The sequence below is a fragment of the Saccoglossus kowalevskii genome, chromosome 2 (assembly GCF_978046115.1).
Source record: "Saccoglossus kowalevskii chromosome 2, keSacKowa6.1, whole genome shotgun sequence".
Taxonomy (NCBI): domain Eukaryota; kingdom Metazoa; phylum Hemichordata; class Enteropneusta; family Harrimaniidae; genus Saccoglossus; species Saccoglossus kowalevskii.
This window is the reverse complement of record NC_140642.1, coordinates 13850842-13867132: the sequence shown is the minus strand read 5'-3', so window position 1 is coordinate 13867132 and position 16291 is coordinate 13850842. Positions and strand designations below refer to the sequence as shown.

At 35.2% G+C, this 16291-nt stretch overlaps 3 protein-coding genes across 3 annotated transcripts; 1 reads left to right on the top strand and 2 right to left on the bottom strand.

Moving 5' to 3' along the window:
* Positions 1-845: 845 nt before the first annotated feature.
* Positions 846-5201, bottom strand: LOC102802032 (D-aminoacyl-tRNA deacylase 2-like). Its single transcript, XM_006822083.3, has 3 exons — positions 4661-5201; positions 3835-3904; positions 846-1646 (listed from the first exon to the last, which is right to left on the bottom strand). Exons 1-3 carry the CDS (start codon positions 4808-4810, stop codon positions 1321-1323), a joined length of 546 nt encoding a protein of 181 aa, XP_006822146.2. The 5' UTR covers positions 4811-5201; the 3' UTR covers positions 846-1320.
* A 3191-nt stretch (positions 5202-8392) lies between these two features.
* On the bottom strand, positions 8393-12083 carry LOC100377641 (D-aminoacyl-tRNA deacylase 2-like). Its single transcript, XM_002739191.4, has 3 exons — positions 11800-12083; positions 11399-11468; positions 8393-10094 (listed from the first exon to the last, which is right to left on the bottom strand). The coding sequence occupies exons 1-3, from the start codon at positions 11902-11904 to the stop codon at positions 9769-9771; spliced, it is 501 nt and encodes a 166-aa protein (XP_002739237.1). The 5' UTR covers positions 11905-12083; the 3' UTR covers positions 8393-9768.
* LOC102809848 (uncharacterized) lies at positions 12032-16224 on the top strand. The gene is made up of 2 exons (XM_078013059.2): positions 12032-12281; positions 15508-16224. Exons 1-2 carry the CDS (start codon positions 12135-12137, stop codon positions 15616-15618), a joined length of 258 nt encoding a protein of 85 aa, XP_077869185.1. The 5' UTR covers positions 12032-12134; the 3' UTR covers positions 15619-16224.
* Positions 16225-16291: the final 67 nt, after the last annotated feature.

The window sequence follows — 16291 nt, the reverse complement described above, 5'->3', positions numbered from 1 at the left end:
TTAACATATGGCCACAACCAGAATCAAGTCGAAGCTTTTTGCTGTCATAAATTGTCCTCTAACTTTTATATAGATAAGATAACATCAAAAAGGAGACCCTGGTCACGTTTTGATGCGATAAGAAAAACACAGTAGCTGATACAAAAAAACCGCTGCCTATTGAGTAGACTGAAATACGTCATCCGTCATTAACAAGTCAGACCATGAATATTGATATGTTAATGCAGCTCTAGAATACAAGTTGCACCTGTCACAAATTTGGGAAATTGTATATAATAAGAACAATGACTGAAAATTCAGAAAAAATCAATGCCCATGCACAATGTACTGCATTTTTTTATAACATAAGCCATTTGGTTTCTCCATCCCTGTACAAAATTCATGTATTTATAGAACTCGCTAAATGCCTTCAACATTAACATTATGAGACTATAATCAAAATATAAATCTAGGTGGTTTTGGCAGTAGATTTCAGGTCAGAAAAAACCCTCTTGTACCATTCTGGATCTTAAGTCTTCCCCGCGATCACATTTCCCTGGGTAGATTTTATGTTTCACAAGGTTACTTTTACTTGGCCTTATACTTCAGTCTGTGAATTTTAGAAGTATGTTTTTTAGCAGTAAACTTTAAGTATTGATTTCTCGCATTGATTATTTTGAAAAGTCAGTATATCTTTGAAAATCAACTTTATGTTAACATAGCTAAACGAGAAAATGTTGTAACCATGACCACATCCATAGCAACCAACTAAAAAAAACTTGCATGTCATCATGAATCGCTTGACCAATAGAGTTCACGACTCAAACAATTCAGCAGCCGCTCATTAACATAAAACAAGCATAAAATTGTTTTTGCATAATAACAACAAGGTTGACAGTTTATTGGGCATGAAAAATAATGGTGTCACCTTGCAACAATTACCACACACATAGCAAAAACCTTATATTTCCTGAACCACGAGACCGACTACATTTCTACTGAAGAGTTCCCAACAACCAATACATGTACAGAGCGAACACTCAGAATACAGCTTTTTTTGCATGACGTTAATATGGTATAACACTTCCTTGAATTTCGAACTCATAATATTTTGTTAACCTTTTGGCCATAACATTTGACATTTCACTAATGGCAATATTTATTTATTTATTTATTTATATATTATTGTTTACTTCTTCAAAATACTGAGTATTAAATCGCATATTGGTCGCTGAATTGACTAGTCACCAATGAACGAATCTTAATTAAGATATAATAATCTTATCGGTAAATTTGTCAATTGCAACACATGCAAGTTCATAATGATACGTGGAAGGGTATTTAGAACTCAACCAAATGCGTCATAAGTCCACACTCGCCGCTCTCCACCAGCATGCCTTCTTGTTTACTGTTATACTGTCCGCACCGTACTTGGCACTGATGGCGCACATTTTCTTCCACACCACGTCGGCAAAGAGACACGAATTCTTTGTACATTTCGTGGGCATCTTCCTTGTTGACATTATAATGGTAGGTCAAATGACGTTTCTTGCGAATTCCGCCGAGTGTAGATTGTGGAACTATCAACACGTCGCCTGGGAGCTCCAGAACTGACACACGACTACCGTGGGCGTCTTTCAGGTACCTCACATGTAAAACAACATGAGCTGAAAAGATAACAAATATAGACACACGTTCATTTTAATAACAAGCCCCAAATAATATTGTTATAGTGCCAGTTGTGAAAACCCTCATGTATTCAGTTGTGCGATTAAAAGTGCGTTTCACTGTATACAATTTGTTGAAAATGAAAACAGTTTAGGTATACCTCCCAAATAAATAAATAAACTAGTAGATAGGTAAATAGTTACGCTAATATACTCGTAGTGCCGACCTCGAGTACATGCATAATACGATGTAAAAATAACATAACATTATATACTGCTGTACAAACTAAATAGTACAACACACCAAATTAAGTGCGTGTATGTATGTACATAATGCTCCTAATTGCATTGCCTGCAGGAGAGTAATTGTGGCTAAAGCAATGTTCCCATCAAAACACACAAAAATAATTTAACTGAATACAGTAATAACGAATACCGTATACGGGCAACACAGTTCTATTCAATTGGCTAACCCAAACACATTAAGCCGAGGTCCTATTCCCCTTAAATAAAAAAATGGATAATATATTGGGATATATATTTAATTTAATCAACAAAATACTTATTGCCATGGCAATACCAGCATATAAATGTACACTAAGTACAAATGAAAACAAACATAAATGTCTGACGTAATATGCGCTTCACATTTTGATAACATCGTCATAACTGTACGTATTATAAGTAGTCATTTATTTTAGGATTTATTATGTACGTAGCAGGGTTCGTTGGAGCGTAAAGGTCAGAACATAATAAACAGGGGATACACGAATAACATGATATCGACTCCACACGCGTACAAATTACAAATGATTGATAAATTGAGAGTATTGTTATCTGACACTTATAATGACAAGCAATTAGTTATATCAAGTTATACCTCAGTCCCTCCACCGATGTTAAGGGACTGTGGTTATACCACTGCAGATTCCCGCTGAACATTTGAACTTCCATTTGAGAGTGCGTGTCACGAAAGTTGTATAAGCCTACTCATATTTTTTGTTTAAGAATGCTGATCACCATAGATCGTGTGACAATATTTATTATATAAAATGGAGCTATTAACCCATGGTATCATTAAATAGCATTTTTTAGTGTCTTGCAGTGACGAATTTTGGAAATGTTCAGGACAATATCACAGAACACAATGTTAAAGAAAAATTCCATTTTGTATCTCTTTTTAAACACAGATTTTTGAAATAATCCAAAGCAGTAAAGAATACCCTATCATAACCAATATATGATTTTTTCAGCCTGTGTCACCAGCCTATGGTATAATATCTATAGAAACATACGGTAAAGGCGTTATAATACTGACAGAACACGATAACTGTTGTGACCATTATACCAACCCCAATTGATCCGCCTAGCCTTCAAGTGTATAGTGAAGAGCTATAAATAAAAGTTGTTTTCAGGTTACTATACACACTCATCCTAAAATGTCGCACATTGCTAACTTGGCAATCGGCGAGTTTTCGGTCATCGGCCACAGTTCAAGCATACGCTAATACTGGAGTAAAACAGCTCTTTGCGTTTTATTCCTTGTATTGTCACGGTCGCATTTCATTCCGCTGGGAATAGTTACACAGACAAGTATGTCCAGTGAAACGATGTATGCGCATTACGAACAGAACAAGTATTGTTGGAAACCCATACGAAGACTGTTATAACGCTAAACAGCAACTTTCAACTTCAATAATTGTCTACACCCTCCCAATATCCCTACTAATGCATAGGGCGTGGTCCATTGGACAGAACATCACAGCAAGTAGCGCACATACTTGTACAAGCCTTGCCGAGTTTGCCACCTTGTGAACATCACTACATTAACGAAACTACCAATCCCCGTGCACTTACATATTTAATTGATGACGTCCTGTACACTGACGTAGTTATCTTATAGAGTGCCGTGCTTCAAACCAAATTTACAGCACTCAGCATGGTACATCCAAGAATGGTTGAAATAAGAATCTTCTTGTCATTTGATCGTGCCATCATTATTGGTTTATTGGTTCAATTATTCTATAATAACTGAGCTTGAATTTTTGAATTTTTTAAAATTTATTTCGAACACAGTTACACCCAACCCATTTTCTTTGTTGTTCATTTGTCAAGTACAAAGTGAAGTTGAATAATATGAAGGCCCAAACAAAGAAACTGAAAAACTCAAGGATGACGCACAACTTACCCATTCGGTTTAGTAGTTCCTTTGAACATTCCTTCAGAAAACAGACGTATACTACAATGCCTTTTTTAATCTGTAAATATATATATATAAACAACAAATACATTATCAGTCGCTTGATCAGATCCAGAAGTCTTTATTCGTCAATTGAGATGAGTAGGGAGTTCAATAGTACAAACAATAGGAATGTATAAGCTTTGAATCCGTGGTGCGTACCACCTGCGGAGGGCAATCGAATAGATCAAATGCTTGTAGCGAAACTAACTTCGGTATATTTTAAAGCTATTCTTGAACGTTGCTACGTCTGTTATTATGGAATATATTCCCTCGCGGACCCTTCGAATAAACACACTCGTACGCAATATGTGTTCCATTCCTTTTGTCGAGTGTGATAAACACTACCACTATTGTTAGTGGCTACGTGGGAACCCGACAATATAGACAACGCCGCTGACGTATGTCGAGAAGTTCGTCCTTTATTCTGTTCATTATAATAGCACTCAAAGGAGGCGGTTTGGTTGTAGGTATCATGCTATACCGGGTCAAAGTACTAGTAGTCAATGTACAATTCAGGCAAAATTGCAGCAGAAGTTTTTTCTTTTAATTCCCTGACGGGCCTCGTCTGATAAGTTTAATTTTATAGTACTTTCTTTAGTAACATTTTCAAGTAAAAGAGATTCCACAATAGTGAGAAGGGAGCAAAGAAACGAAGGTAGTCCTCTGGGTATAGATGCATCGTGTGAATTTTGATGTGATTTGTGTAAATTGTACATTTATAACTAAGATATTTGTTTCTTATGCCAATATATGTGGAATATTTGACGCTTACCTCCACAAAGTCGACAGAACCACCTTCCACTGGTGATTGGAGTTGGACACGCGCCGAGACGCACTGCTGGATGACGATTCTCGCCTTGGATTCGATTAGGTCAGATCCTGGTATCGGCGAAAGTTGTAGGGTATCCATTGCCTCTGACATCAGTTCGACATGACATTCGACATGTAATAACAACAATACAGTTAATAATAATGATGATAGAGCGAGATACCAGTGAAGAACATAAGTCGAGCGGTCGGAGTACTCTGAAGTTATACACACAAACACCGAGAGCCCTTGGGACGATGGCGTTTACAACCTGTATGATTTGAAACACTGATTGGATGCGGTGACTGAAGTGTTTCTCGTGCATCCACTGATGTGACTAGTACTCTGTTCACGTGACAAATAACACTTTCCGCTTGCCACTTGATGAGTCGACACACCTTCGGCCTGTTACGCGTATATACATATCCCGCGGCAGCAGGACGACCGTTACGAGTTTAATACCCGAAGTCCTCTTGTTGTAAGTAACTGAGACGGCAAATGTTAGGCTAGGACTTAATGAAACGTGTGCGATCGATGAATACTAAGGTATTTCACAATGGAAAGGGTCGTGATGATGTTTCCGTTGTGAATGTGAGGTTCCGGGCTTCCGGACAAATTTATCAATATCGCGGCCTTGCGGTCTGATATTTACAAATGTATAAGGTATTGACGCAAACAATGTTTTTTATATTTTATTTATTCACACGAATCCTTTTTACTATTGTCCGCGAGTGCTGTGTTCATTTCCTTTTGTGTATATACTACATGACATAGATATCCTGATGCCCAAGGGACAAATGGGGGCAGTGGCTAAACGCGGACTGGCAGTTGGTGGCAAAGTCGTCAGCTAGCCAACCAACCAACCAGCCATCTAGTCAATAATAGTACATGTTGCAGAAGGAGACGTATACACATTACACAGGATTCTACTCGCCTTGACCTACCAAGACATATTGAACCGAACTGTGTTTTTATGCTTTTTATTAATACACTCAACGTTTAATAAGTGTTAAATGGTAATCTTCCTAGGGTTACCTATAAATGGGGTAAACCATTATTTCTCTGGAGGGGGGGGGGCTGGGCTAGAATCTATCAGTAAGCTTTGACATTGTCTGTAAGATCCAAGAAGCAGTCATCCCCATCAGGTAATAGTCCATCCGTCCATCCGTATTTATCGGCTGAATTCGTTGCCAACTAGAACATATTCTTTGTGTTCCACGCAATGTGACATAGTAAACGGTTATTTGTATAATTAGCGGTGATTGGGCATAATTTCGAGCATTTGATTCGTTGCATCTGTGAATAAATGCATGGCGGCCTGAACTTTCGATGCGACATTTACAGCGCAATGCTTTCGCGTTTATATTAAAAACGAAAGAAAATAGATATAAACTGAGCAGGCGCTTTTGTCTTGGGCAGCCCCGTTTACGGCTAAACTCGCTGGATATAGATCTATGATTACTGTAAAATCTGTATTAGAAGCTGTGACTTCTATTAAAATGATACAATGCAACAGAGGGGATGTGGCTTCTATTAGAGCACCTACACATATGAGAAATGATAAATTTTTGGTTCTCAATTGTTCAAAAAGAAAGGGTGCGACTTCTATTAGGGATGCGGCTTCTAATACAGATTTTACGGTACTTTCTCAATACCTGTACTATAGATCATGTGCAAATTGTTTTTGTTTTTTTTGACATAGAGGACAATCTTGAATGAAGGGTTTTTGATGTTGTTATTATGTAGAATGTCGCCAGACATAATCATAATTTTCAAATACTTTAATAAAAAAACATGCTATGTCACCATTTTGGCGGACTCGGTGACTTGTTCATGAAGATGGATAAGTTTGAACCGTATAAAACATCTATGAGCAAGCAGAATAGATCAGTCCTGAAGATAAATCACGTGTATAATGCCTGTCAGCACATTACGCCAGAGAAAAGAAAGCGAAGAAAGTAAAAGCAAAAAACTTTTAGGCGTTCTTTGTGGGCTTACCTAATATCTTAAATGCAATCAAACAAAAAATGAAGTTGTACTAAAGTACAAAAGAAGAAAAGAAAAAGCAATAAACTTTTATGGCGTTCTTTTCGGGCTAACATAATATCTTAAATGCAAGTAAACAAAAAATGACGCTGTACTAAAGTAAATAAAGTATGTTCAAAGTCTTCACTTTTCATAGCATAAAAACAGTTTTCTCCCTCGCTTGTTGTGACACCTTTGTCGTATTTTTTACTTGACTTGCTTTCCACACCACAGACAACAAGAAAATGTGTTTGCGCTAAAGTACTTTCAAGGTCCTCACTCTCCCATAACATAAATACGGTTTTCACCCTTGTTTACTAAAAGTAAAATATGTTTTGGGTACACCATCGCGAAAGCTGCTCATCGCGAAGTTACTAGTTGTATATTAAAAAAATACAAAATAAAATACTGTGACTTGACCCTTCACGTTTTGAATGCGACCAATAGTTGTGAGTTACACCAGGGAGGTAATAAACCTACATGGTCACAAGAAGAACACTTTTGTCAAGACTGAAGGCCCTGGCTAATTGTCTCTTGTAATTATAGAAGGAGGCAAGGAGGATAGCTGGTACAGGTTACAGGAAATAAAAAAGGCATTTTATGTTTTTACAGGAAATAAAATGAAAGTTCCATTTACAGTAAAAAATGGGTTTTTACACTTTACAGATAAAGCAAATTCCTAATTACATTTAACATTTTTATAATATATTTGATAATTTGTGTTTAAGAATCAAAATTGGAAATTGCGTACGAATTACGGTATTTAATGTAGAAAATGTGTTATACGCTTTACAAAAAATAAGATTTTTTGCACAAATTACGAAAGAATAAAATAGCTGATTACATTTTACATCTTGCCCATGTCTACGAATTTACGTTTTTTATTTACTTAAATTACATTATTACGAAACAACTGATTACAGCTTACGTAAATACCCCTTGCCGACCTTTATTATACGCACGCATGCGCACACACAAACCATTGTTTCATGTTGTATTTATCCAAACGCTTTTAAAAAAACGAGAACACTGTCTTGAAATATGACAATGTTAATTATAGCCAAAGTGCCTAATATGGCAGTCAGTGTGTGTTTACTCCGAGACTAGTAATGCTTATGGTATGTTGTATGACTTATTTTATATGGTTTTGTGTGGGCGTGCCAAATTAATTAAAAGAAATCCATCCATAATAAAACAATAAATCAGTCAAAACACGAATTATTCAATGAAAACAGTAACAAAACTGACAACTTTGAAAAAACAACTCAAATATAACAATACAAAAATCTTTAGACAAAATTCCTCAAATCTGCAAAGAAACTTCCGCGCATGGCAATACCAACAAAACGTGGCAAGTTTAGGTCGTGGGACCAGAAAGTCAAAATGCAATGACCATAAATTGCGATTAAAGAGATTTTGTCAAGAATAGTGGCTCATTACTTTTTAAGAGGTTCTCAAATACTTGACGAATTGTCGTCGAACTGTCATAGGTATATATGTATCACATCATGCATAATTCTGTTTTCATAATAACATTATACGAGTGATTGTTAGAGCATACATTTTGCAACTAATAATTAAACACAACAAGGCATTAATGTCACAGTTCCTGTATTTGAAAAGGAAATGTACAGCTGCAGTAGATATAATAAATAACTGCATAACGGTGGATACGTTTGACTGTATTGTATCATTGGAAAATAAGCTTTATTCATTTGAAACTTGCTCAGTTAGGACATCCAGGCTGCTAATATAGTGCATTGAAATATTAGAAAGAACAACCTACATAGACATTGAATCTGATCACAAGATCACATATTCACACCAATATGTCTTGACATTAAACATAATACCGGTCACGATACTAATTTCTATATGATTTATCATCACTGCATACGACTAATTTGCATATTCAAACTTGTTACATAAAACTATTTATGTTCAAATGTCAATCGGTTAAACAGATATTTTCACAGGTGTTAAGTTACATAGGTGAACAACAAGATGACAAATATTGAGCAAATACGACCATTTTGTCTTACTGGAACAAATTAAATAGAACACTTTAACAGGATATTTCCAGTTATTCTTGATTGAGAAATGGCAAGTATAAAGTAGCTCAAATTATCAGAAAAGGAAACACAATCGAGAGATAAAACTAAAAACATACATTAGTTGGTGACCAATTAACGTTAACTGAAGACGATATTTTTTTTATAAAGCATTGACAGGTATGTAAACAATAAAACATTTCATTTAAGATGCATAGAGATGATTAGTTCGATGCATTAGAAACAATACTAAACACTTCTTATTTATTGCCATAGTACTTCTTCTTTGCCCTATTTCACTGTGATTTGAAGTAATCTCTCATAAATTCAACCCTTCAATCTTTTCTATACTCTAGCGGTATTGCATGACTTTTCCTTTCATCTTGCCACCATATGACGAATACAGAACATTAATAACACTTTATGGTAGATCTAGGATGAACAATGTTGTGCCATCTTCATCTGTACTTAATTTTTTCTCATTTATGATTTGTTAGCCAGAAACAAGCAACCATATCTTAAACAGGACCATAACCTCTACTTACATCAGATTTTTGTGTTAAACTTGGTGTAGCATCTACCTGCCACAACTTTATTATGCAAATGTAATATTAACAATGTATAATTCTATAATGTATGTATACCAACTCACTTGACAGAAAATGATTGGTTAATTCCACTCTTAGTTGTTTGTACGTACGCAGGATAATGTACTTGTACATGCAGTCTTTCTGATATTAAATTTCACTCAGTATGATGTCAATGTGGTGCTACTTATCTGAAGATTGTACATGACTTTTATAGTGTCTCATTTACACAGATCATTGCAAGATTATAAAACACTGTATCTCTAGTGGGTTGTGTAGCTTCACTGTGCGACATGGACCAGAGCGCAACTGAACCTTAGATTCTCTATGCAAGTTATACTATAGATTCACAGTGTTGAACTAGATTTAAACAACAAACTATTCTACAATGTACTTATTTATAATAAAACTAGAAGTCCAATACATGCGTAAATGGTCCATTAGTAACAATACTAAGCACTTGTCTGTTGCCATAAGTACCCCACTTCACAACGCAGTTTGCTTCTTTGCTTTTTTTACTTTGATGTAAAGTATGTTCAATCTCTGTCACAAACTCTGTATAAAACTCCAACCCCTCAGTCTTTCCTATATTTGAGTGATATTGCATAACTTTTCCTTTCATCTTGCCACCCAAAGTCGCTTGTGGAACAATAAGAACACTTCCGGGTAGATCTAGAATTGACAGTGTTGCACCATCTTCATCTGTACTTAGCTTCACATTCATGATTGATTTGACTGAAAGATAACAATTAACCTAATTATTGATGCATGTGTTACTATTTTGTCGGTGTTGAGAGGTCACTTATTATTTGAATGGTGCTCATAATTCAGTAATATATTAATTAGTGCGATTATTATGCACAGAATCATTAACAAAATCTAATTAAGTGAGATATCTGTTATATCACTAGTATCTACCATTCACAAAGGCATAGCACGATTTTAACAAAAAAGTAAAAGATTTACCATGAAATACAATACATTCATTCACACATTTGACATTTTTCAAAACTAAAGGATTCCTTGCTAATGTCCACATAAGAAAACTGTGAAAAAAGGATTTAATGCATTTGAAATTGCCATTTAGAAAATGCTGGTGTGAGTTTTGTGCACTCATCGCGTATATGTATATCCATTCATGTGTATGGTGTGTGGCAGCATTTTGGTGCGTTTTTTATGATTTCTAAGCAATATTTTGACATAAAATTATTGTAAGTTGTTTGTGCGTATATTTTAGATTATATATGATATTTATGTTGAAAGGGGTGAACCAATGTCACAAATTTTGCCTTTCGTCTATAAGTCTGGAGCTCACTTCTATAACAGTCTTGTTAGACTTGTTAGCCTTCAGGCATTCAATATATAAGTGGAAATTGTCTTCTGTCTGGAATTCTAGCGTGACATGTCAAACCAGTTGTCAAGTCCTAAAACGATCATTTATGACAGCTATTGTAGATATGCAAAATATTAACAAGTATAAACAAAATATGATATTCTGTAGATAACAATGGTAAATAAGATGTGTCAGACACAATATTTATTTATTCATAAATGCTAAAACCTTGGTTTTGTAGTTCAAAAAAGATGACTGGTTGAATGTATAAATGTGTACAACGAGTGTAAGATACTAGTATATGGCATCAGCCCATTATACCAGAGAGCCAGAGTATGGAAATAACACATCCAAACATTACCCAGGGAAAGTACAAGTTCACAAACACACGAGGTCAAATCAATGAAAGAATTGTACATAAACCCCATGGTATACAACCAAACGATGATGTCAGGTGTTAGAATTGAAAAATATAGAATTTGTCTTCTCTGTACCTTTTTGTTTTTAATGTAACATCATATGAATAAATAAATAAATTGACAAGCATGGGAGCACAAATTGTTTGGAATTGAATGCCAATACATTATTGAGAAATATATACCATTTGGTGATGCACTATGTAGTACCACAGTCTCTCCATGGCTTATACAGGCACTGTGACACAGTATGGTATCTCCGTAATGAAGTACCCTTGGATTTTACCTACCCATTTTCTGTATAATATCCTTGGTGGCGCTCTTCATAAAACATACGTATACAACTAAACCTCTGGCGATCTGGAAAAAAACGAAGTAACGAGTTCGAATGCACAGCAACAAACAAACAAGAACCAATTGAAAAAAATAATCATTGGATTATCTATGATTATCAATTTATCTATGACCCTCTTCACTGCTATATCAGCTGCATAGTATCCTTTTTATTATTCGGTGTATGTCATAGCTGGCCTTTATAGCGTTTCACCTCAAAATACGCCCACGAACACGTCAGATAATCAGAAGTTAAAAAACAATTGTCAGTCGCTATAATGGAACCACAGCTAGTAAGCCATTTGTACAATTGTGATTAAAAAGTATTATTCTTAATCTTACATCATCTTCATCCTACCTCTACAAATTCGCCAGGAGTGTCACCCTCGGGTGGCTTCACTTGTAATCGCGCAGACAAGCATTGTTGTAAAATAATTTTTGCCTTCTGTCCAGTTTCAGTCATAATTTAAAATAACAACACCAGTAAACGTTGGTACTAGTACGCCAATGAACTACAGCGTTGTAACAAGGTAAACAGCTGTAGAAAAACACTTCCGCGTTCAGTGAAGTGGCGTATTTCGCGTGACTTTGAAAAACTCGCAAAATGCGAGACCGGCTTGTGCTGCCAATGATCAGGAAGTGACCCTGCGACCTGAGAAACTGATTATACGTACTACAAACGGCGTGGTGGAGATGACGACGACTGGTGGTACTGGGTTTGGCGGAGTCGGACACGGTCGTAGTAGAAAAGCACCTCATGCAGATGACGATGAAGAAGAGGATCCAGTAGAAACGTTACTTGATAAAACAGGGTGTGCAAAATACCACTACGCAGTACAGGTAAGCCACAGAACTCTATGCGAATCCCCCTTGATTCTGGCTGCTGGCCATTTTCGTTCATGAAATCGTCGGATATCATCAGAAAACGCGGGATTTGTGCAGTTTTGAATAAAACCAAGTTAGCGATTATGAGCAATGGTTATTAACGTAACACCTGATCCCCTCTAAAAATTTTGTTTCGCATTTTAAGGTAAGAAATCGACATTTGAAACCGACAGGGTGTCGATTTACTCGGTGCCGTGTTTCACAACTTGTTTATTTATATACGTATAGCGGATGATTTTTATTGAAAATTAGTATTTATTGATTTTCAGCCCCCAAGTGACTGTGAGGTAAGTCCAAACACGGAGCTCCCTCGGTAAAAATGATATGTGGCAAATAATAATAATAATAACTTTATTAACTTCTACTCATTCCCTGGGGGGGGGTGATCACTAAAATACACATAATAAGGTATTAAAAGTAATAAACTATGATAAAATCACGTGACTTGAGGCACAAACAAAAATATTGTCACCCCCCCCGTTTCCTTCGTTTTTACACTTGTTTATAAAAATGTCAATTCCATTTTACCAAATTACAAATTCCAATAGTAAATATTTTTTCAAGATCACTATGTACGATTTTCTGTTGCGTCAATGACACGCCGGTTAATTAGCACAGCTAATTGTGACACAGCAAATCTTTTTGCATCAGTTGTGATCTATATCTCCTTAGAGGGCGCTCTCCAATCCAAGACAGTATTTGCTGTGATAGTGTTTGAAATTATATATAGTCTGGGGCCCAGGGCTGGATTTTTGAGCGGTGTAGCAACCCCTTATGTAAAAAGCAGCAACCCTGATTTTATTTTATAGTACTAAGTACTATAAATAGACCATTACCCAGAAATCGAATATACATGCATGTGCATGCTGGGTATGGGTGAAATGTAAGCATACACATGTGATATTGTGCTTCTAGGTGTACCAATCAACGACACAAAAATCAAATTCCCTCCTCATGAACATCAGCAAACCAACATGTTTTTATTTTCCGCCATGACAAAGAAGGCGTAATTCTGCACCCCATCTAGCAAATTTGTTTCATCTAAATGTCAAGCTACTCCCCCCATGGTTTGAAATGGTTGATCCCTTGATAAATTTAGGCTTTTCAGTAGTTACATTTGTATACTGTTTAAGTTAGTTATATTGTTTTAGTTCATTTAATATCAAATAAAAGTTGTTATGTCATCTTAGTTCAGAAAGTGATATCTCTATGTGTTTGTTTATTAGTGCAGCATCTCTTAAAAGAAAGTTGTAATCTCCAAGAAGGAATAGTTTATCATGGCCTCATTCATAATAGATTCTGGATATTTGTTGGTGAAATAAACAACATTATTGTAAAATTCTTTATTTCTGCAAGAATTAATATTCACATACGAAGAATAAAAGGCCAGATAGTGCTACTCTATTTTCACATTCCCTTTGTTCTTTTGGTATATAGATTTCATTGTTTTTACGCATTGTCAAATAAAAACAAATATTTTCACACTAAATTTTAACAGTATTTCAAAATTTGTTTTCATTGAAGTACTGTGAAACACTAATCACTGTAACATCAACAGCAAAATTGCAATGCAATGGGCATTCACCGCTATTCTGATGATCGGTAGCTGTATATTCAGTGTCTGAATACATAAATGTAGAATTGAAAATATAAATAAAAAAATATCCTGGAAATTACATCAAAATCGACAATAAGCTGTCATCTTGGTTACTTCAAACATATTCATTCTTGTTACCCAGCATGCATTATTTACAATGTCACAACGTGAGTTGTGTTGCCATGATCAGGATTTCTGGTACTAAAAAATCCAGAGGTCATTTTATTTATTTTTCTTGTCTGCAGTTGAATAAAAACTACTGCAATTTCCTTCAAATGTAACTACATTTCAAATTTGTTTTCTTTCCATTATAATTTATGTTACCAATTTGTGCTACTCAACAGTAGTAAAGACTGCAAAGAACCGTTGTGCAGCAAACTGAAATAGTTCTTCAGGGAGTATGGTGCATAATTGTGAGATTACCGGGGTAGTATTTGTTGCCACACTAATAAGCAAATCATGACTCAGATTTAGACACTGCGTCCCTGAAAGTCTTGTTAACTTCTTGCATACTCCCATTTTATTACTGTCTTTGTATTGCTAACTATAGTGAATTACTATTCAATCAGTGCATGTTATTGTTTCAAAATTTGTGGCAGATGTGACTGACACTTGTAAAAAAAGGAATTTAAGCATCATGGACTGAATTTGAAGCGGGGAGTGTCCTAGCATCAAGAGACCATTTTAATATACCAATTTATATGCAAAAATTGAGCAAAAATAAATAATATTGACTTACTATATGCAATTGATAAGTAAATATTGTTAGATTCCATTCTGACCTGGAGTGAAAAGTGTTTGTTAAATAACCAAATTGTACATTTTTGTAGTCATATAAATAAAAAAACAAATTTTGAATTCTGATTGGCAGATAGAGTAATAATCATCAGAATTTCTTAATGATTTTTGACAACCATCTTGTAACTATATATTATTTTTACATCACATAACCAAACAAAATATATTGAAACAGACAGGCCAGTAACCTGTACATTATTGAAGTCATTGAGCACACTATTTGATTAAAATTTAATATCCATATTTGGTCATGTGACTTCATTAAAAATGCATAACTATCATAACTATTTCAGGCATTCAACCAGTGCCTGTAATAAAGATGCTCGGTTGGGGGGGGGGGTGTCTGCCATTTCTGGCTTTCTTGTTAAAATAATGAAAATCACACACAGATTCTCAGATTTGAACTAATTTGATCACTAAAATATATTCCCTGAGGTGTAAAAAACAAAAGAGACAAAGAAGGTACTGTATCCATGGTGATAATTTATTTTATACGAATATACGGTTTTGGGATTAATGAGCCAAACCACCCCAGGTTATCAACAACATGAAGCGTTTATAACAGCAACATTTTTTTGATCATATCCTAATTATTTTGCATGATCATAAACATACATCAAAATCTTGTAGACATTTTTTTTGTCAGAGATATAGCTGAGTCTGTCAATTGAATATAAATACCCAAATGTACATTCTTTAGAAATGTACAGGGTTAATGAGTAAATTGTCCCCATCTTGATAGTTACTCATTCTAACTGTATTGATGTTTTTTTTATTTCTTTGCAGGATTGTATGTTTGAAAACAAAGACTGGAGAAAGTGTCAAGCAGAAGTTAATGAGTTTCGTCAGTGTATCATGAAACAACAAACAAAAGACACGACTGGAAAGAAATCATGACCATTAATTCCAGAGTGTATCTTGAGTCAGAACAAATTATCTTTGATGCAGGTCCTTGACAAATCTAGTTGTGTTAGTGTGTGTATAATGCAGATTGCCAATATTAAATTTTTTTCCCAACCTCCAGTTTGTATACATTTCATGGGACTTCATTAAATGCAACATGGTGCACCACATTAATAACTACAATTTTACGGGGCGAAATAAACTTTTTTAGGAATTGAAAAAAAAATAAATTCTGCTGTGAATAGCTATGTTCAACTTCTGCACATCACTGTCAAAGCTATTGATAATCTTTGTGTTATGACAGAATTCCTATTCAAATTTTAGAACTGGACCAGTCATATCCAGAGTCCGCATTTTCTGAATGGTTTTCATTTGTAAGTAGCCCTTGTACATGACCCAAAAGGTCACACATCCTGGTAATTTTTGGGTGTGTATTGTTATTCTATGTCAGCAATCAAATATTATCTGTCAGTTTCTGTATTGTTAAATTTGTTTGCATTGTTAAAGAATAGAGAATTTCAGATCCTGTGTGGCTTGTTATATATTAAAATGCTTGCAAACCAGAAAAATATGATTACATACAACCAGTATGTCTATCCAGCCATCTATCCGTGTTTGTTTGTTCAAATGTACACAGTCATAACTTGAGAACTTGCTGACGAATTCT